Source organism: Callionymus lyra, chromosome 8 (assembly GCF_982586985.1).
Source record: "Callionymus lyra chromosome 8, fCalLyr1.hap1.1, whole genome shotgun sequence".
In the NCBI taxonomy this organism is placed as follows: domain Eukaryota; kingdom Metazoa; phylum Chordata; class Actinopteri; order Syngnathiformes; family Callionymidae; genus Callionymus; species Callionymus lyra.
In genome coordinates, this window is record NC_141825.1 from 17,127,293 (window position 1) to 17,149,409 (window position 22,117).

General features: G+C 40.1%; 2 protein-coding genes across 2 annotated transcripts in view; both read left to right on the plus strand.

Moving 5' to 3' along the window:
• Positions 1-11,469, plus strand: part of LOC148073863 (solute carrier family 45 member 3) — a 30,382-nt gene extending 18,913 nt beyond the window's left edge. The window contains exons 3-6 of the mRNA XM_087796838.1: positions 1,505-1,695; positions 2,741-3,404; positions 8,046-8,311; positions 8,764-11,469. Of these exons, the coding sequence (XP_087652964.1) occupies positions 1,505-1,695; positions 2,741-3,404; positions 8,046-8,311; positions 8,764-9,168 (1,526 nt within the window). The 3' untranslated portion in view covers positions 9,169-11,469. The remainder of the gene's footprint in view (positions 1-1,504; positions 1,696-2,740; positions 3,405-8,045; positions 8,312-8,763) is intronic.
• Positions 11,470-14,152: 2,683 nt separating this feature from the next.
• Positions 14,153-19,546, plus strand: LOC148073864 (fibroblast growth factor 4A-like). The gene is made up of 3 exons (XM_087797810.1): positions 14,153-14,522; positions 15,317-15,420; positions 18,909-19,546. The coding sequence occupies exons 1-3, from the start codon at positions 14,186-14,188 to the stop codon at positions 19,083-19,085; spliced, it is 618 nt and encodes a 205-aa protein (XP_087653936.1). The 5' UTR covers positions 14,153-14,185; the 3' UTR covers positions 19,086-19,546.
• Positions 19,547-22,117: the final 2,571 nt, after the last annotated feature.

The following is a 22,117-nucleotide window of genomic DNA, read 5'->3' on the forward strand; positions in this document are numbered from 1 at the left end:
ATTATTTATTTCCATGTGTTTACTCATCATTTAGCAACATTAACCTTCGAATGCAGGATTGAAGTTTGTGTAAGTCTGAAGGCAAAACTCTAAATGAGTTATGGAATCGTTAATTAAATCCAGAGTATTATTATAATCCTTTACAAAGCTGGGTTTCTCTCAAGAGTCGTCTGTAAATGAGTTTGCAGTAGTCGGCGCTGCAGTTTGTAGGTTGTGTCGGCGAGGACGAGAGCGAGGCCCCGGGGCTCGCAGCTTGGTCCATTCAGGTCATAAAGACATAATTGAGGTTGTTGCACAAATCAGTGGCCAAATCAGCAGTTTTTGGGAAGAGTGGTAATCTGGAGCTAATTGAAAGGCAGCAGGAGGGAAGAGTGCCAGAGGTGGAGTCGTGATCTTCTCCACACAAACACACCAGCAAGTCGTAAAAAATCCAAAGAGTCGCTCGAGTAGTTTTTTCCTCTTACAACCTTGTTTTTTCTCCATGATTGCAACATTTGGTGATAAACCTTTGTATATGTTAGTCTCAGCCTCAGTTTGACTTCAGACTTTGTACTGAATGTGCTAAAAAAAAATGGTCCACAGTAAAAGAAAGAGTAGTATTCCAAACAAACATTTATTTTTGACAACAATATTTCTCATAGATGTTTTTATTGAGCCAATATAAATGGCACAAATGGCATTTATGACTCTAGAGTCGTTAAAAGAGCTTTATACGTTTTCCAAGAAAAACTTTCGACTGTGTAATAACAGTTAATATTGAAAAACGCCAAAAACAAACTACTTTCTGAGGAATGGAAGGCAATGATATGAACTTTTTACAACTTTACCAGTTTACAATTACACTTCTGGTCTTTTTATTATAGATATTTTTGTAAGCCTGAACGGTCGGACTGAGCAGCCTGACTGGTCTTGCATGGTTTTGTCAGAAAAAAACATTTTTGACTAGGCTTCCTACAGAAATAAAATCACTTTCTGACTCATTTTCCAACTCTCTCTCCCTCTCAATGAACTCAGCGCTGAAGCTGTGAGCGTTCAGTGGACATGCGTGCCGGTCAATAAAGGGTTAAGAGTGTAAACCGTGCGCTAATGTGAAGCGTTTCTGAAGAATCTCCCTTATTTTTGGACGGGTGTTGGTTTGTTACTCGACGGACGTTCACAGCTGACCTTAATCACCCTCGACCATCGGATCGCGTTGCTGGAACAGGAAGCGTCCAGGTGTGAGCGCAGGAAGCTGGACCTCTCCAGCTGTTGATGGCGAGAGCCGTCGTGACTGGAGTCCACAGCTGCAGGAAGACGGGTTGATGATGATGGTGCTGACGGTTCCAGCCGGCTCGCCTCCCTGTAGATTGTCAACACGTGTCAAATCACCGCGGCGATCGTAACACGTCTCTGGCTCCGGGACTATCCCAGAATCTAAAACATGATGAACAAGTAGTTCTTGATGAGGAGATGCCAAGATGTTTTCCGATGTTCCCCCGGAGTATTAAACGACTGCCTCCCGCAGGTATCGGCCCGGTGCTCGGCCTGCTCTTCATCCCTCTGATCGGGTCGGCCAGTGACCGCTGTCACAGCAGCTACGGCAGGAGACGACCGTTCATCTGGCTGCTGTCTCTGGGAGTCCTGGTGGCACTTTTGATCATTCCTCACGCCGACGTCCTGGCGGCTCGCCTCGCCTGGGGCGGCCGGACTCTCCAGGTGGGAACCTCGTTATGATGTCCAGATGAAGATGGGTTCTGATACTTGGTTTATCCATCACCACTGTCCATGTTTCATGTCTCCTTTTTCATTAATGTAGGGAGACTAAATAAAACCGATTTTCCAATGGACAAAAGGTCAAAATACTTTCCCTTAAAAATACTTTTGTATTATTTTTGGTAATTTTGTATGTATGTTTTTCAAGTTCTTAAGCACTGGTACTTTTCCAAAATAGTTTCTATTTGGCACTGGGTCCGTTAACAACCTTGATCTATATATAAATTGATGTTTTTTAGGATTTAAAAACACTTTTCTTGCCTACTTCTATTTAATTTCATAATTAATTAGTGATATATATGCGTTATTTGTCTTAATTTGTTTTTGTCTATTCAAGCATCTAATATTTATCTTCAGAATTAGTTTTTATTTCATTCCACTTGTTTTTTTAAGAATTTAAATCACTCTTTGTTACAAAAGTTTGACTTACTTGAGGTATTTTAGACTTATTTTTAGATTTTGTTTAAGTTTCAAGTATAAATAATGCTCTGATGGACAGAAACCCACCCAAAAAGATAAAATCATACTAATAAAAATGACCCCGGATAGACATAAATGGATATGTAGATGGATAATAGTATATTTAATTGTAATTCATTACAATTAATTCTTTAAATCACAACTGAAGGGAAGGATTTATCCATCATTTTTACAACTGATCCATCATTTCAAGTACAGATGGGTGGAAAATATAAAGCCAATACAGGATAATAAAGTTAAAAAACACAAATTTTACAATTTGTGTTTTTATCATTTCTGCTTCCTCCTCAAATGTTTCCCGTGTTTTTCCGTCGACCTCGTCTATCACTATGTACAATCATTTTCATTTTCTAGAGCTGGAGTAGAAGTTAATTTTCTCAACCAAAAGTTAATAAAAGGTTGATCTTTAACTTACATTTATCTAACATTAACTTCATTTATCAGCTTTTGATCTCGGATCGTGTGTAATTTACAGCGTGGTGTTCATGCGAGTGTGTCGTTCCCTCAGGTGGGCTTCCTCATCCTGGGAGTGGGTCTACTGGACTTCTGCGGTCAGGTGTGCTTCACGCCGCTGGAGGCGCTTCTGTCCGACCTCTACCGGGACGAGGACGACTGCAGCCAAGCCTTCGCCATGTTCTCCTTCATGGTCAGCGTGGGCGGCTGTGTCGGGTATCTGCTCCCCGCGGTGGACTGGAGCCAGAGCCTCCTGTCCGTCTACCTGGGGGGTCAGGCCGAGTGCCTCTTCTTCCTGCTCATCCTCATCTTCATCACCAGCGTGCTCATCACCATGAAGGTGTCCGAGGAGCCGTCCTGCGCCGGGAGCGTCCCGGTCGGCTCCGGGGCCCTGCTGGACTCCGGGAGCGGGGCCATGGAGCCGGGTCAGTGCGGGGTTCCGCGGCCCTGCTGGTACCTGCTGAAGTGCAAGCTGAGACTACTGAAGTCCGGACCTCTCGTGTGCTTGCTGAGAACTTGCTGGACTATGACCCCGGCCATCTACCGGAGCTACTGCCACGTCCCCAAAGTGATGCGGCGGCTGTGCCTGGCGCAGCTGTGCAGCTGGATGGCCGTCATGTCCTTCATGTTGTTCTTCACAGACTTTGTGGGAGAGGGATTGTACCAGGGCGTGCCCAGCGCCTCGCCGGGAAGTCTGTCCAAGCAGCAGTATGACGAAGGTAGGAAAACTGTCGAGTCATCCATTTGCACTTCAGCTTTTCATGTGCAATAACGCTGTTTGGTTAAAAATGATGATTTTTAGACCTTCATTTCTGTCTGTTCTGGTTTCTCCGTCTGTGCTGCGGCTTCTAACAGGCTTTGTGGTTTGTTTATTTTCCTGAGGTCACTATAACCCAAGGGTCGGTGACCTTTTTTTTGCAACTGCAAGTTACTCCAAGGGTGACTGTGTGACCCATCAGTTTGTAACACACTTCTGGAATAATGTGAATATTATCTAAAATAATGAGATGGTATTGTTTGAGAAAATATGAATCGGTCTCCGCAGGCACCACGTTGCTGAGCCATGCTATGACCAATCATAAATCTGGTTAAAGGGCTCACACCCACGTTTAGAACTGGAGTTATATGCAGGTACTAGAAATGCACACCAGGAATTCTCTCTCTCTGCACTTAAAGTGTTGAACTCAATCAGACAAGGATCAAAAACATGTCATCGGTCCAGGCTGTTGGCTGAACAAATAACATGTAGGGATGTAAGCGTTACTGGTAAAAATGGAAGCTATGGTCAATTTCATGGCATTTTTAAATGACATCAAGTGTGTTTATCTCTCTGTCAATAACTCATTGGGACTTTATAGTGTGTGAGGATGGATCAGTGTTTATGTTGTCTTCATCTTTGGAATCTGCCTCAAAGGCGTTTTACATTTCAACTTCAAGTAAATAAACACAGAAGTAACATATTTTATGACTCAGGGTAGAGACTAGTGCTATTTATTTGATTTGTTTACATCATTTGTGTTGTTCTTACATACATTTGAGTGTATTTTCTCTATATTCTTGTCTGCAAATCGAATTGTTTTGAAGCAGGGAAGACCATAAAACCTCTGTTCCTTTCTTGACTTGGTGTTTAAAACGACACTTATTATGTTATGTGGGCCACATTAAAGTACCTGGAGGGATAGATTTGAGTTTAAAGAAAGTACTGTGGAAGAATACAAAAGTTACTACTAACATTATGATTCAGTTGGAATCTCAACACGGTTTAGATTAAACTTCTTACTTAACACTAGTGATGTTAAGTAAAAGTCTCTTTAACGACAAATCAAAAGTGTTTGACTGAACATTAATTGATATACACTAATCCTTCCTCACTCATTCTAAAAATGTGTCGTGTCACAAAATCCAACGCTGTGAAGCTTGATTTGTTATTTCTCTATAAACTTTACAAAAACATTTTTGAAGCAAAAAAGAATAAATCATGGATGGAGTAGTTTGACGGCTTCAAAGGTGATGTGTTTAAAAAGGTTTAGCATCATTGGAGGATGATGAGGACATTTTATTATTTTATTTTCCGTGTGTTGCAACAACAGCCCACCTGCCATTCCTGTCTGAGCCCCATAATCTCTTCTTGTTTGTTCTTCTTTAAGTGCCGACCTTTTCATCCAGCCGGGTTTTAATTTCACGAAAACATTCCCCCGTCTCTTTAATCATCAAATAATCTTCAACTCCACCACAAACACCGTTTCCTGGTCTGTCCTGACCTGACGTCTGTCACCTTCTCCGTTTGGTTTCTCATCACCTGTGCTCCGCTCGCATCGTTCCTCCTGAAACATGTTCCTTCGTGTCTTCGTTTAATCTCGCCATGTTTCTACACGACGGTCACTCGCTTCCCCTCATCTGAAGACACGAGAATCAGACTTGTGTTTAACCCGATGTCATCATTCAAAAAGTGGTTGATGCATTTGCGCTTGATGGATCTTCTGACTCCTTTAAGAAACATCTTAAGACGTTTCTATTTGTTCAGGCTTTTCCTTGATTTTCTGGAACTCCTATGTTGTTCTCAGTATTATCTTAATCTTTAAAGTGTATATACTTTTTTTGAGTATTGTTTTGTTTGTTTAAGCGCTTTGTGACCCTGGTCTGGAAAAGCGCTATATAAATAAATATTACTTACTTAATTACTTTCATTTGAAACACTTTCTTATGTCCAGCAAGCCTTTTTAAAAGTTAAATGCATCATGCACTCCCACGAATGAGTTCACCTGGTAGATAATAAACTCTTCTTCTATATTTCATATTAAAATTAATTTTGACGTTTTATTTACAATTAACAATGCAAATAAACTTCGGGCCGCTAGATAGCAGCAGTAATTTAAGTTTACAGCTAAAGGTTCAATGAAATCCTGCAAGATCCGGGCATTGACTGAGGACGAGAGGATACATCGACGCCAGCTACTATTAAAGTTGATGTTTTGACATATTTTTGATTTCAGTTCTATTAACTCAAAGAGTGTAACAATTGGATAAGAAATTCAGTGTCACGTACGATTGTTAATATATGGTATCGTGAGCTGAACGTATCGTATGGATTCGTGTCGTGAGATCAGTGTCTCCCCCAGCTCTAGTGGTTGTCGTGGCGACACAATCTTCTATTCCAGCGTGCAACTTTGGTAACATTGTCATCGTGAGATAAAGGCGCTCCAGTTCCCACGTGAACCGCTTCGGCAGCATGGACTGGATCTCGACGCTTGTGAAGTGGTTCCTAGAGAAACACGATCCACTTATTCCCCGCTGAACTCTTGACCTGAGCGAGGAGGTGATGGAGCCGATAGCTGCATGAATGGATGTCGGGGGTGTTAGTTCTGCTCGCAGAGACCTGACCCACATTTGAGTCCAGCTCCAATGTAAAGACTCGCCATACATGCACGAGCAGAACTCTCTGTGAGACCACATCATCGGATCCCAACTATAATAAATGAAGGTCCAAACCACGCTTCGTAACGTGGTCGTCTAGGAATTGAAAACATTTGTGGGATAAGTAAAGTAATCCAGTTTTCCTGGTGTCTGTATTTTAGTTTTTTTCCTTTGTTATTTTTATGAATTTCCACTATCAGTCGAGGAGAATCCAGTGCTGTGTCTCAAATCGCATACTAGCGTACTAAATGTTAGTATTTTTAGTGCGTCTCAATTCTTAGTATGCGAAATTTAGTGCGCCATGCACGCTAAATTGGCGTACTAACACGCCCACAAAACTGAGCATGGTTCGATGGACACTAAACACACTAAACAGCCGCCATCTTAGTGACGTTTTAAACGGAAGTTACGTTATATATAAATGCATATATATTCATATACTTACAGGTGCATTTTCAGCAGCAGTAGGAGGATAAACACGTCTTCGGTGCTGATACCAGCTTAAATATCTCACGAATATTTCGATTCTCATATTTTTTCTTTATTTCTTTTTCCAAAGTTGCAATACGTGCTGCCAGCAGGTGGCGATAGCGTTCAAACAGCTGCTTGAAACATCGTTAAATAGAAGTAGAAGAAGAAGCTGTCATGTTATTTCCGGTTAGTGTGTAGCAGCAGTGTTTGATTTGAGACATACTATCTGTGGAGAATTTGCGTACTAGTTAGTACGTACACTAAACTGATGTATACTAACTTCTAGTATACTAAGAGTAGTATGCGATTTGAGACACGGCACATCTAATTTTTGTTGGTGAGGCAGCTGACTGGACCCAAGATGCATCTGTAAATGTAGGCTCCTCAATGTCTGTCATGCAACCTTTTTTTTTTCTTGTCTGCAAAACTTGTTGACACAGTTTGTTCCAAGTTAAAGTTTTTGTTTGGAGCAGACAAAAGGACTTTAGGTCCTTCGAAGAGAATAAAATGAACACGAATTGAGTGGACAATTTCGTTGTGGCTGGCGCCTCACATCACTTTTAAACTGAGGGCGCCACCTAGCTAACTCTAAGAGTACAACATTGCATCATGAAGCTTCGTCCGTCCTTCCCCAGTGTTGTAAATAATTAAATTAAATGGAAAATGTAACAACTTGGTTAATTTACCGTTTTATAAATTGGTTAAAGGCTCAATCCGTAGTATTTAAAACAGGGTTTCTGGCCCCCCCTTGTGTCGGGATAGGTTTACTGCAAAATCCTAAATTATCAGTTTCGTTGTTGCCAATTTTTTGCATTTAATTGTGTTCATAGAATGTGATAAAGGCTCTTGTTGTGTGAATGTTTGGTTTTATTTTCTGACTTGTCATTGACTCGCTGGGCGTGTTGCCAAAGTTAAATATTGAAGAGCATTATCAAAATAAAGCTAGAGTTTTTATACCAAAATTAAACCGAGCCAGTCATTACAGAATGTTCCATATTGTTGCTTTAAGTCAAATGTGTGTAGAAAAGTGACTCTTAAAATGTAAAAAAAACATCAACCAACTGGACTTCTGGTTCTGTGCCAGAGACCAACTTGTTTAGTTCGGTCCTTCAAACTGTGTATCAACATTTCTGCAGAGGAGCGATTAAATCCTGTCTGCACGCGTGTCAGGCCCGGATCAATGCCGTGACCGATCCATTCAGCCCGAGTCGAGGGTTTATCAGATCAAATTTAACCACTTATCCGAGCTACTGGGCAACAAATAAATCAACCGAGGGAACGAACGTCCTCATGAATCATCAGAGTTGCTTCGTCTCCACACACTCAAGACGCCGCTTTTGGTTTGTGGAAGTCCGTCTCCCGCCGGAGGCTCGAACGTAGATTGTTGATGAAGTGACCTTAACAGATGCCAGTGATTAAGATAAGTGTGACTAAGTTTGACACCCGTGGTCTAATGTTTTTTTCCCACCTCGCAGGCATCCGTATGGGCAGCCTGGGTCTGTTCCTGCAGTGTGCTACCTCAACGTTCTTCTCCCTGGTCATGAGTCGTCTGGTCCGGCACTTCGGTTCTCGCTGGGTCTACCTGAGCAGCATGGTCAGCTTCACCGTGTCCACGTTGGTCATCTGCCTCTCCAACAGCGTGGTGCTGGTCACGGCCATGGCCGCCCTCACCGGGTACGCGTACGCCATGTTGCAGACGCTGCCCTACACGCTCACCTGCCACTACCACAAGGAGAAAGAGGCGAGTACTTCAGAGATGGGGAATCTGACTCCAGTATGTGTAGAGGTGTAAGAAAATATTGCAATATTTAATAATAATATAATAATTATATTATTTTTTTGTGTCGAAATTAACATTCCGGACACTAGATGGCAGTAGTCGTTACGTTCCGCCGCAGCTAAAGGAACTATAAAATCTTTCGTGAGCTCAGCAAGGACTGAGGACGAGAGGATACAGTCTTGTCCGGCAACTTTTAAAGCTGACGTTAGGACGTATTTTGGTTTCATAATAATTAAAAGCAGTTTGGACTTCGTCAAAAGTCATGTGTTCTTAAATTCAAGTCAAGTACTCGACTATACTACGAGTATATACTTGTACAGTATCACAATTTATCGTTTAGTTTCCCATGTATCGTGATACGCATCGTATCACCAGATTATTTCCAAAAATAATGATGTTTCCGTGTTCTTCAGATCTTCATGCCAAAAAGAAAAACCAAAAGCCTGCATAAAAATGGCGTCGCATCCAAGGAGGACTACTTGAGTCCGGCCAAGGAGGAAGCGGGTCTCATCCACCACGTGTTCTTCAGGCAGGACAGCTACGAGTTCTACCCCAACAACAACCAGAACGGCTCCGCCGTCCCCGGCGAGTCCGAGGCGTCGGAGCCCAACTGCGAGAAGCGCGGCGTGGGTTTGGACTTCGCCATCCTGGACAGCACCTTCCTCCTCTCTCAGGTCTTCCCCACGCTCTTCATGGGCATGATCGTCCAGTTCGCTCAGTCCGTCACCGCCTACATCGCCTGCTCCGCCATCTTCGGTACCGTCGCCATCTACACGGCGAGTCACATCGTCTTCGACCAGAAGGACCTCAAGAGCTGAGAGGGATGTACGTCGCACTACTGTTCCCGGTAGTGGAAAAGGTTTTAAAAATGTTTCTAAATGACGTTTTTTTTACCGAGCAAAATCTCAGGAATCATTGATCTCATTTACTGTAGAAAGTATTTTTTAGTTTTCACCCTCAGACAGTCACGCGATGCATCAGGGGAACTTTTATCAGTCACCACATGCTCAAACGATATAGAAACCATCAGGAAGTTCACTTCCTGTTTTCACAACTCGCTGAATAAATGTCAGCATTTTGGACAGTTTTGCAACAAACGCCTCAATTAGGAGAGACTTCAAATGAGTTTTAAAAACACACAATTAACTTCTTAACACTTGAATTGTATCTATTTAGACTAAAGGCGTGAATCCTTAAGGATATTTATGAAGACAAATTTAGAATATTTTGCATAAACTGCTTAAAAGTTTCAGAATTCTATCGTTAAAATGTTTTTAAATCCATATATTGTGCCTTTAGAAACACAAATGTGGTCCCTGAAACATTTGTCTCTGGTCCTGGTCATCGCTAACAGCGTTGATCGTGAAGGAAAGAAAGTTTTGAACCACAGCGATGATCGTAGAAAACCAGACCGGATCGTTGTTGCCGCAGAAAAACCAGCGAGTGATAAGAAAAGTCACTTCCTCATCAGCTGGAGCAGACGCACAGAGCCAGTGAGTCATCATGCAGATTAGGAATGTTGTCTCTGTATCACAGACTCAACAAAAAGAATGTTTATTTTCACACACCGAAAACACATTTGGTGTGTTTTGTCTGATGTCAAACCTGTGCTTTCTCTCACACACACACACACACACACACACACACACACACACACACACACACACACACACACACACACACACACACACACACACACACACGCACACGCACGCACACACACAAAATTCCTACTGATGTATACCAGAATTCGGTACATACTTGGATTTTCAAAGATGCTGAGACAAGACGTGTTAACGTTTTAAATTAAAAAGCTGCTTTTAGATTGAATCCAATTGACTAGCACACATTTTCTTTATCAAACACAGATTAATTAACAAGATATTTGTCAAATAAAGCTTGAAATGATAAAAAAGACAGCAGAATTTTAACCAAAAATACGTACAAATGTAAAAAAAAAATAACTTCTCAGTTTTTATATCGATAGCCGTCAGAAAGTGTCTCAATGCTTTTCTTTATAACAAATATGTTACTTGCTCAAAAAAGGAAGTTATTTGTCGTATTAGCTCACGTCAATCAGAGTTTCATCTCATACGATGTCAACTTAACCAACTGTTTTGCACCCTGTGTTTTTTTCACGGGCCGACCTTCAGATTAAATGCAGTATAACTCTGTAAAACTTATTTTTATTGACTTTATCTGAAGTAACATATGCCTGTGACTCGCAGGGAAAATCAATCTTTTTTTTTTTTAATAAAATGCATTTCAGACTGAAATAATCTATAGAGCAGAAATCACATTATTTAATTTTCTTTCTCTCTGGTAACAAATGCCTCGCGGACTTATACTGGTCCCCAGACGAGGATTTGTTAACCTCTGATCTAAATAATGAATCTGTTAAACTGGAAAAACAAATCTCATTTGAATGGACGAACCCTCAGTCTGGTTCACTTCTCAGGTGATGGTCTGAGATCAGGATCCTCTTATAGTAGTTTTCACGTCTGACGTGTTGTCGCTCAGATCCATGTGTTGATTATTGAGTGACTTAAGGAGACGTTCCTGTGACTCACGACGATGGAAACATCCAGGTGTTCCATCACTCGCAAGACGTGGGAGAAACACCTCGGGATTAGAAACGAAGACGTAGGAAGACGTCATCGGTAGCACAAACAAGTGCCTGTGCGTTTTTTTTTATAATCGCTGTATATATGTATTTATTAAATAGTCTTTTGACATCTGTTGAAGCTTCTGTGAAAAAAAAAAAATATAGAAATTATTTCTATAGATGTGATACAAACGCATCCACAGAATTATAATTTATTTGATCCTCTTTTGCTGATGTCGGCGTTTTCTGTATGTATTTATCAAAAGTAATTTTCACTGGTTCATTTCTGCCTCCGCAAACTTTACAGTGGTTTCGCCGCAACATTGACTCAAAGCCAAATGTTTTAAGTGCCAATCAATGATTTTCTTTTTCTTTTTTTTCCCCACAACACAAACACATTTATGAGAGTTCTTTGATCGGTCAACCTGGACGCAACAAGACATTCATGTGGTTGTTTGAACATGCAGTTTCTGAATAGATTTTATATGGAGATGTTGATAATAAATACTGCGTTATTTAAGAGTTTCAATTCAATTGTCTTCATTTTCAATCATCACTTGAGTACTTAAGTGTTAGCGTCTTGTTCCAGTTCATTAGTGATGGTCTGATGAAGCTTCATGAAGCAGTGTCATTGTTTTCAGAGTCCACTAGATGCCTAAACAACATGAGAATGTTTCATGAAGCTTCATCAGCACATCACTACTTTTCAGTGACTTCTTCTTTATCAAGTCAATTAAACTCTTGATGCCACTAATTATATTTACATTTCATTTTTTATTTATTTTTATCATTTACAACTTTTAAGATCTTTTTTTTGGCTGCTTTAAGTTGTTTTATAATAATCTAATGTGGTAAAAACTAAATTCAATGTTAAACACGCTTAAATTGAGATGATCTGATAAAAGGTTGGTGAAAATAATGGTATTAACTCGGAAGTTGTGTTATGACGTACAAAAAAATAGAAATAAAAATAGATTTTTTTTTTCTTTGTTTTTCATGTTTTTTTCCGTTAAATAATGTTTAGTTTAAGTAGTGATGGTCTGATAAAGCTTCATGAAACAGTGTCATGTTGTTAAGAGGTCAGTAGGTGGCGCCATCAGTTAAAAAGTGCGTTTTTCATAGAAAATGTATCCAAATCAAAGGGAAAGGATGCAGTGAACGAATAGAAAATAATGACACTGCTTCATGAAGCTTCATCAGACCATCACTAAGTTTAAGGTTGAGGTTTCATGATCCAATGTTTTTCTTTTCAATGACCACTACATGGCCTTTTCTACTAGTGAGCTTTGAAAATACTGTATCATGGAACCTCTTCAAACCACCTCTACCATAATAATGGAAAAAAAAGTGGATTAGATATAAATAACAATTAACATGATTATTTGAAAGTTGTATTTTAAAGATGAGAAAATAATATATCGTCCTAATGAAAGTAACTATGAGCTTCAAATAAATGGCCATCAAAGACTACATTTTTAAATAATTAATTTTAATTATTGTATTTATTTTGAACACCAACACGTTTCGATTTCAACTCTTCAACGAGTCAAGTTCATGTAAAGATAAATGTGGGGAAATAGCGACACACACTGGTCAACAGCGTCAGGCGCGTGTTCGTCTGCTCCACTGAGACACATTCCTGCTGTGGAATTATCTTTTCCACGGAAAACAGGAGGAATGTTGACCTCGTGTCATGGAAAAGAGTCAGACCTCTGCTGAACACACAACAGGAAGTGATTAAACAGATAAAATGTGCCAAAATTGATTAAAAAAGGATTAAAAAACCTGATTAAAACTGTTAAAAAAAGAGTTTTGAATTACATAATACACATTTTTAAATGTCTGTGTAAATATTAAATAATTACATTATTCTATAAAAATGATTATTTTTAATAAAAAGAAAATTACTTGCTTGCAATAACAATTATAGTATGTACTTTTTTGAGTATTGTTTTGATTGTCTAAGCGCTTTGTGACCCTGGTCTCGAAAAGCGCTATATAAATAAATATTACTTACTTACTTACTTACATCAGATAAGAGCAATGAGATCAATACTGAACAATAATAAAAAAATATATATATATAAAAGTAAAGTTACAATTTATTTTTATCAAGGCGTCTATCGCAGTTTTAATATTAACATGTACTGGCTTTTACATAGACTATATTTTCTTGCCACCACACCTTAAAGGAGCCAAGGTCTCAAGGTCAAGAAACACTTAAAGTACCGCACACGTAATAGATAAATACATTGTTGTTTACAACTGCAAAATCAGAATTAGAAACTTTTACTGCCAGTGTTGTAAACACAGCATATGATTTTTTTTGTGGTGTCAGTACAGAATAAAACAATGAAATAAGATGATAAAATTAGCAACAGAAACGTTATTAATTGCGTGGCATAATAGTTGAGCCAGTCAATAAAACAAAAATAATATCCCAGAGGCGTGAAAAATATCTTTGCTCATATAAAATAAAACAAATTAAAAATGGCATCAGTTTGTGACTCAAAGATGTTATGAACTTGACAGGACGCCCTCTGGTGGACAGAAAAAGAGACACGCAAGAGTCAAGTGTTTGATCCTCCCGCTGGACCAGTTTCCAATCGCACTTAGTCAACCTATTGCTAGGACCGGCCCTTGCGAGAGTGTGTGTGTGTGTGTGTGTGTGTGTGTGTGTGTGTGGTCAGGAGCGCAGTCATGGCTCTCCAGTGACAAGTGGGTCTGTTTTTACACCTCCGGGCTAAATAAGGAAAACGGGGGGCTGACAAGACACATGACCACCGACCCAATTTTGGCAGCTCGAGCGCTTTCCCTCGCGACCGCCAATGAGCTCCCGACAAGTGCGCGTCAGTCGCCGCCGCCGGCGCGCGTCAGCGCCGTGAACGCACCGCGGATCCACGAGCGTGATGTCATCATCGCGGGATGCTGCGGGCCTGGTGGCGGCGTCGTGGTGGTCGTGGTGCCGGTGACTGGATGGAATCGTGAGGAAAGAAGGGACAGTCGTCGCTGGGGGGGGAGGCTGCGACATAATAATGGTGAGCTCCACAGCCAGCGTCTCCATCACCTCCGCGCGCTCTCCTCCTCTGCACCGGGACTTCATGCCCACCGCCCTGATCCGAGCTCCCAGAATAGCCCCCCGCCGGCATGCAGAAGGAAGGAAAACAAGAAGAGCTGGTATTTTTAGGCTCGTTAATTTCGCCCACGTGGCCGCCTGAAGGTAACCCCGGATGGCGCAGAGGCTCCTCGGCAGTATGTCCTGCGAGGCCCGGCTGCTGACCGCGCTGCTGCTCGCCTCTCTGCTGGGGGTCCCCACGGGGAACCCGCTGCCCACCAGGACCAACGCGACGACGTCGTCGCTGCTGGAGAGACGACGCTGGGAGACGCTGTTCTCCCGGGCCGCGCTGGGGGTCTCCGGGGGGGAGAGACCCGAGCACAGCTGGGAGAGCGACTATCTGCTGGGCATCAAACGGGTGAGGAGGCTCTACTGCAACGTGGGCATCGGGTTCCACCTGCAGGTTCTCCCCGACGGCAGGATCGGCGGTGCCCACGAGGAGAACCAGTACAGTGAGTTTCCAGCAAAAGTCATGCATGTTTTCCTGATCTTGTACGACCCACCCACGAGACCCTCGTCTTCCTCCACACACCTCTGACCCACATATAGGACTGAGGGATGAGAGGAGGAGAGACAGATGTGGAACAAAAGACTCTTCATCCCCAGTTCAACCATGACCATACATTATTTAGTATTTATATCGGCTGTGTAGGGAATATTAAATAAACATTTTCTAGATGAAAATAGAAATTAAACACACATTACAACTCTCCGAACTCAGCTGTTAAAAATTGTGAGAGCGCAGACCTCTGCCAAGCAGCTCCATCCAAATTTCACACAGTGTTACCGTACGATACAGTTATTGCAAATGTTCTAAAATGCCATGGATATGGAATGGTCAAATCTAAATTTGCTCAATGGGACAGCAGGTGGCGGTAGCGTTTCGGGGGAACTAGCTTGCGCTGGTTAGAAAACCGCGCACGAAAGTCAGCTTAGCTATCATTTAAAAACAATGGGGTTTAGAAAAAGTTCATTTAAGGCTTGATCTATATCATGAATTCAAAACAGCGTTTAGTAGATTCTGATACTGCGTTTAAGAACCTGAATGAATAAGTAATTCTATATTTTTAAACAACAAAAAAACATAGGTATCTACTGTTTTGCTACATTAGATTTAAAGGTAATACATTTATTTAATCCACTATATTATAAAGTGGGTGAGTTTATTTTAAACTTGTTATATAGGATGTTTAGATGTTACAAGGAATCAATGATGTCATCAGCGTTTAACGTTTGTGTCCTCCAGGTCTGATGGAGATCTCCACCGTTGAAAGAGGAGTGGTGAGCCTTTTCGGGGTGAAGAGTGAGATGTTCGTAGCCATGAACAGCTGGGGCAGGTTATATGGAACGGTAGGTATTGACTTTTCAATGAGACTTGTCTTCGCGGATCTTTTCTTCTCATATGAAAGGATCATCTTTTTTATCGTGGGGGGCTTTATAAAAGCACAGATGTGAGTCTGTCGCTACCAAAATGCTATAACATACGTTTCAAACTCATGGCAAGGGGGCCAAATCGGCCCTGCTTCGGCTTTTAATGTGGTCCGTGAGAACTCTTATTAGTTATGGGTCGACTTTACCTCTGAAGAATATAAATATAATGACCTAAAATGATGAAATGTTGAATGTTGAATGATCACCAATGCTAACGGTTTAGCTAAAAAGGGAATTCTGTAAAAGATGGGGAGCAAATGCACGTTTGCGCTTTAATAATAATAATAAAAAAATTCGAAGCTAGTGTTATGAGTTGGAATAGATAGTTGACACTGAAATTCACTTTAAATAATTGAAAGGAAAACATATTATCTCCTGTTGTATAAATGACTGCTGAACAACTATACAAGTCTGTTATTTGAGATAGAAAATGGGTAATAAATATATAATATAATAGAAAATCACAGTCACATCCTTATTTAAAATGTTGAATAATTAAATATTAATTCCAAATTTCTAAATCTAAAATGAAAACCATGGGACTTAAATATGCAACAAATCCCAACCTCAATATGAAAATGTAAAGGGAATGTTAAGAAAAGGAAGAGGTTATCTAAAAAATACAGATAGAAAAAGGTAAATTATTTAAGATGAGAAGCATTTTTCCCACTTTGGTTGGATCTAAAATAAAATGTCCAGGCAGTAATATATATCTGTATGACTATCTGAGCATTATAATTTAAAAAAAATGTACATAACTAAACATTTTAAAAGGAAACGGGCTAAAACGTTTGAACACAAATGTTAAGCCAAAAGATATGACATATGATGATCGACACAAAGAATCGTTGCAAAGTATACGAAATGATTTCTAGTATTTGATCACTCTTATTAAGGGCCAAATGAGGCTCTTGGGGTCGCACAATGCCCGGGGTCTATTTAGAGCATCACTAGCTCGGGGGTCATATGGGGATATAATGATGAGCGAACCAGATGCACTTCAACATGCTGTAATGGTCACTTTTGTCCAGATCTAGTTACATTCGCTGAAGCAAGTGTCAATAAATCCTGAAACTTCAACAAACAATTTATTAGTTTCGAGAGAAACTCTTGGCAGATGTTTGTTTTTTTACATAGTGTAAATGTTGTCTTTCTCACTTATTATACGTCTTATCCTCAATAGAATCTTTAATATACCCACAATGCATCATATGTTAATAGTGGCCAATTTTTAAAAGCTGGAATTCATAGTATAAAGTCGACCTATCACTGAGCACGGATGAAAAGCTGAATTAGGCTTCATGAAAAACCCCTATAGATGTATGTTAAGTCGCATTGACCGTGATGCATCATGGGACATCTATAGGTATCCCATTAACACTTTTTTGAGAGCCGAAATCCTCATAAGGAGCTGCTTTCTATGGTCATGTGTATCTTTATCGTTAAATATCGTATAAATGCTTTCATCACTTCCTGAAGTAAAATATGGCCCAAATACTAGTGATGGGTTGTTGAGGCTTCACGATACAGTGTTTTCCATTTTCAAGGCCACTGGAAAACACTTTAATTTGCTCTTTAATCTTTGGCTCTAATTCAACAAAACCTCACATCATTTTTAAACTGAGAGCACCTTCTTTCTAGCCCCTAAAACTTTAGCATTTTTTTTTACCATCTTTTTTTCTTAATCCAATATGTAACAACTAGTGATGGGTTGATGAGGCCTCATGTAACAGCCTTGTAGTCAGACACCGCATCATGATACTTGATGCTTGTTCAAGTACACTACAAACATTTTAAATGTGTTGTATAAGTACAACAAGTATCATCATCATTGGCCGCGTGTCTAAATGAATCTAATGTCTCTTCGGTAAAGTCAACAATCAAAGATCCACTGAAGTGCTACTGCTTAAAATTGTTGCGTTGATGCCATGCAGCCGCCGCTTTGTCTACTGAGGTCAACACGATTGACGGATAGAATGCGAGTCTCTTATCTGGCTGTGGGCGTTGAAGCGTCAGGCCAGTGAGCAGCTGATGAAGTGATAGGAGATTAAATTAGAGCCCGTGGCCTCTGTGGGGAAAAAAAAGGTTTCTGCTGTTCTGTTCAATTAGGTTTTAGGAAATACAAGTGGAATGTTGATGATCTAATGCTGGTGAAGGTAACTGTTGGCAACACTCACTAATACAACGTTGACAAAATAGAGCTTGATGCTACAGCATTGTTTCCTTGTCTACAGCCGGGGTTAACCACCTTACTAGTTTAATATTAGAACTACTGTCACCAACCTTCAAATAAATACAGACAAAAACAAAAGCGTAGGATTCTAAGGTTGGTCTCCAACAACATGGTCCCATATAAAGATTGTATTGACTTATTTACACTGGTTTACCAACTCTGTTTAAAACTTGACCGAACCAAGAACTTACTGTGTAAAGAGTCACAGGTTTATGTTACACAACAGAGACAGTTATAGTCAATACAACTAGGTACGAGTATTGAACTTCAGTTCCTGTGTGGCACCAACCAAAGTGGTTTGTTAGTACCGAGTATCAGTATAACATGCTTGGTCGGCCGTTGCCAAGTTTTGGATCAAAACTTTATTATTAGTAGAATTTTCAGAAAATAAATTAACTGATAAATGAAGGCAGTGAACATTCAGTCTAATTTTTGACTAATTGTTAACTTTATCAAAGCTGAAAAATTTAATTAGTGAATTTTTTAAAATGTCTAATGTGATTTTACCTTCTGTTAGAATTTATCTTGTAAAATTGGTATTTAAAAAATGATTGTCCAGGAACTGGTATCGAAGTGAAGGTATCTGTATTAGTGCAAGTATCGAAAATGTTCAATTGATACCGTGTCCTAAATACAACAGGAATGAAATGAATGATATTCCTCATGGACCCATATTGGGCCTCGGAGACGACTGTATAACATTTGTAAATGACTGTCCTATAAATGAACAATCAAAAGTTTGCAAGGTGATAGAAAACTACATTTGTAGAAAAGAACCACCAATATTGAGATGTTCTTGTTCAATATTTTGTCCTGTATTTCTATAATCACGATAATGTTAAGATCCATGGTTGGTATAAGAACCATCTTTGATGTTAATTAAGTCAGATTTGAATGATCTCAATTGGACAGCAGGGGGCAGCAGCAGCATGCTGGAACAGGCTTGAATAACAGTGAAGAAGAAAGTTTTCAGAGCTTGTAACAGTGTGACAAATCCTTGTGAATCAAGATGAAGAAAGTAAAAGACACATTTTTAACACAAAAAACACATATCTATATTAATTAAAAAGATGAACTTCTATGACGAATCCAATGACATTCCTGGATCTGTTACACATCTTTGTATCAACATTTCTTACCTAAAACCTTCCTTCTCTTTCTCTGTTATCTCCAGACAGTGTTCCGTGAGGAATGCAAGTTCAAGGAGAGCTTCCTCCCGAACAACTACAACGCCTACGAGTCTCTGGCTCACCGAGGCTCCTACATCGCACTCAGCAAGCATGGACGCACAAAGAGGGGCAACAAGGCCACCACTGCCATGACTGTTACGCACTTCCTGCCCCGAATATGACAAGCAAAGACTGGCAATAACAAACCAATTTGCACATGTGGAATATAACCCAGGTAAAATATATATAGCAATCACAAGAAAACATGGGACTGTGAGAGAAAAGAAGTATTTATTCATGTTGTTGTGTGAAATATTTGGGAGGACTACGTTGACTCGGGTATGTGCTTTTTGTGTTTTTTAAACTTTTTTGATAAATTGACTGCTAGAGAGTGCATGAATCATTGATCTTCCAGTTATACTTGGGTGCTTGTTTGACTTCCCTGTCGGGAATATCTGTGAATCTTTTTTGGAATTCATATTACCTCATAGCAGTCCTGGAAGGGAGATAGAGAGAAAAAATGTGCACATGGAATTTCTACTGAGAACACTTGACCTCTGCCCGGGCAAAAGTGCTGATGACCTTTAATGTGCTGATGTTTTTCTTCCCTTGCTTTGTCATGAGGTGGCGGTGCCTTGAATTCCTCCCGATGTCCCCACCACCCCTCCCTTCTTTTCCACGCATGCAAGAAATGTGTTGCTTGGGCCAGGAATAGGACTGCAATGTAATTCATCACTCCGTCAGACTCACCGAGGTCCTTAGCCCAATTCCAAGAGAGCCACAGGTTCCTCAGTTTTTATTTCCTTCCATAATTAGAGCAATTAAGAAAGTGAGACAGCAGCGCGGAATTCACAGCGGCTTTTTAGTCAAACGATATTTTGGGTCTGACCCCGTGAGCTATTCAAGGTGTTACTTTCAAAAGGCTTCCTGTGTCATCAGATTCTAGGGCTGCAGACCACTTCCTGGAACACATGCGTCGCACTTTTGGTCACAAAATGTATACGAGCAAAACACAAAATAGTATTGCAAAATGTTCTTTTCATTCTCTTATTGGAAGTCTTTATATAATTGTTGACTTGGATAATATATTTTCCTTATCTTATCTTAAGATTCTTTATAGGTCATGATATCAACATGAACATTAATCTACATTTATTTTGAGCGCACCATCCGGCGGCCTCATAAAATGACTTTGCGGGGCAGATTTGGCCCCCCGAGTATTAGATCATCAACAGGAAGTCCAAACTATTAGACAGTGGAAGAAGATTAAACATGTCAAATGTATGCCGATCTTATTAACGTATCTAAAAAAAAAAAAATCTGATCTAGTCATAGCAACTGACCTAAGTTTGTTGTTATGAGTCTTGACCGTAGGAACCTCGAGAAGGTGTTGACAGAGCTAAGCATGAAAGCCCCCCCCCCCCTGCAACAGCACCGTGCCTAACTACACCATCTTTTCTAGTGCCACAGCTCAAGCAGTTCTTCGACTGCCCGAGCATGTTACGCTTCTATGTTTGCTAGAAAAAGGAGCATCGCTGGTAACTTGAACTCATGACATCATGGGAGCTGCTGAAATCAGTCACCCCCCCACCCCCTGACCTCCCCCCTTGATGCTGCAACTCTACCTGCAGATATTTATGTCGGCAGCATTTCCGAAATGTCGCGGTTTAGAAGTCGTGCCACATTATAGTAGGAGTCTTGTGTTTGAAGTGAAAACGTAGTCATGTGAATGTATGTGTGTATTTATTTACATTTATTTTTAACATGTACTTTTTTTAAAAGGCACTTTTAAATTGGTTGATGTCAAATCGGCATTTATTGTGGTATGATGGAAAGCGCTGACTCAGCTTCTGCAAACTGGCACAGGAACACCTCATTATTCTGCTTATGTAGCAAGTGATCCCGTCAATGCCGACGTGTGTCCTCTCGCTGTATTTACGAGGGTCAGTGTCGTGTTCAAAATGAACTAACTCGCTATACCTGCAATGTGAAAATGCAGTAGCAGTTTGGATGCCAAGTATGCAAATATTCAGTCTAATTCAAAGCTGCATCTGTTAGAAATACATTACAAAATGTTGAAAAAAAGATGGAATTCATCATCAAATACTTGCATGAGGGGGTGTATAGCACAAGACTGGTGTGTATAGGACCTACTGTATGAGAGTCAGAGTCAGATTTCAATCTATTTCGAGCATTTATTTACAGATATTTTGTTTTTTCTTGGTTTGTTGTGTGAGGACAACGCAAAATACGTGGTCTAAACTTGTTGAAGTTTCTCTCTATGATAAATGGCTTCTCATGTTCTGACTTAAATGAAACAACATATATCACAAGCACTGGAAATAAATCATAATTAAAGCAGCAATATGTACGATTGAAAGAATTGTTTCTAGCTCCCCCCGGTGTAGGAATAGTGTAACTGCAATGTCAAAATATGTTGCAATCTACATGTGTGTTAGTTTCTAATTTTATCTTCATGGTTACTTCAAAAACACTGTATCTGACCCACTTCTGTGAGGGAAAGTATAATTTGTAATGTATTGCTGCTTTAAATTGGTTGAATCATTGAGGCAATAGTCAGATTTTATAGACAGGTGACTTAAAGAATACACTTTAACATGAACTATAGTGCGCTGTTTACCTGCAAAATTATTTTCTGATTTGCTGTGTTAAAGACATCCCAGTTGCTCCTAAAATCTCCATTTTGTTATCTTTCTAACAATATAGCAGAAGTGGAAAAGCCTTCTAAAGTGAAACAACTTCACTACCCTCAACATTTAGGCACAGGAGTCAAAAAAAATTAAAATACAAAAACATCAGGTAATTCAAGCTTTATCCAATCAATATAAAAGTCACTCCATATATTTGTGATAATATTCCTGAGCAATACCTAAAAGCACAGATCGCAAACTCTATCTTCAGTAGCGAGGTCGAGCAAAAGGCGCAAATATAGTTGAATATCTTCCAAAGTAGCAGCAGCAATAGAATCCGATCAATCGTTGTCTTCAGCGATTGTATCGGGGATCGATCACGGGGCTTCATTGTAGCTAAGAATTCAAAACGCTCACTGGGAAGGTTAGACATTAAAGCGGTGATGACTTGCCGTCGTAATTCTTTGGATTCTGTTGTTGATGTCCTTTTTAATCTACTAGCTTGACTGTGATGATTCATTATTTATTACTCACTGAGATGCATAACTGTGTGCACGTTTTAT

What these genes read in the sequence shown, in the direction of transcription:
- LOC148073864 (XM_087797810.1), top strand. Translation starts at nt 14,186, where the DNA reads ATGGCGCAGAGGCTCCTCGGCAGTATGTCCTGCGAGGCCCGGCTGCTG. An exon ending in CCACGAGGAGAACCAGTACA is followed by an intron (nt 14,523 to 15,316) that starts GTGAGTTTCCAG and finishes TGTGTCCTCCAG; the next exon opens with GTCTGATGGAGATCTCCACC. An exon ending in GGGGCAGGTTATATGGAACG is followed by an intron (nt 15,421 to 18,908) that starts GTAGGTATTGAC and finishes TGTTATCTCCAG; the next exon opens with ACAGTGTTCCGTGAGGAATG.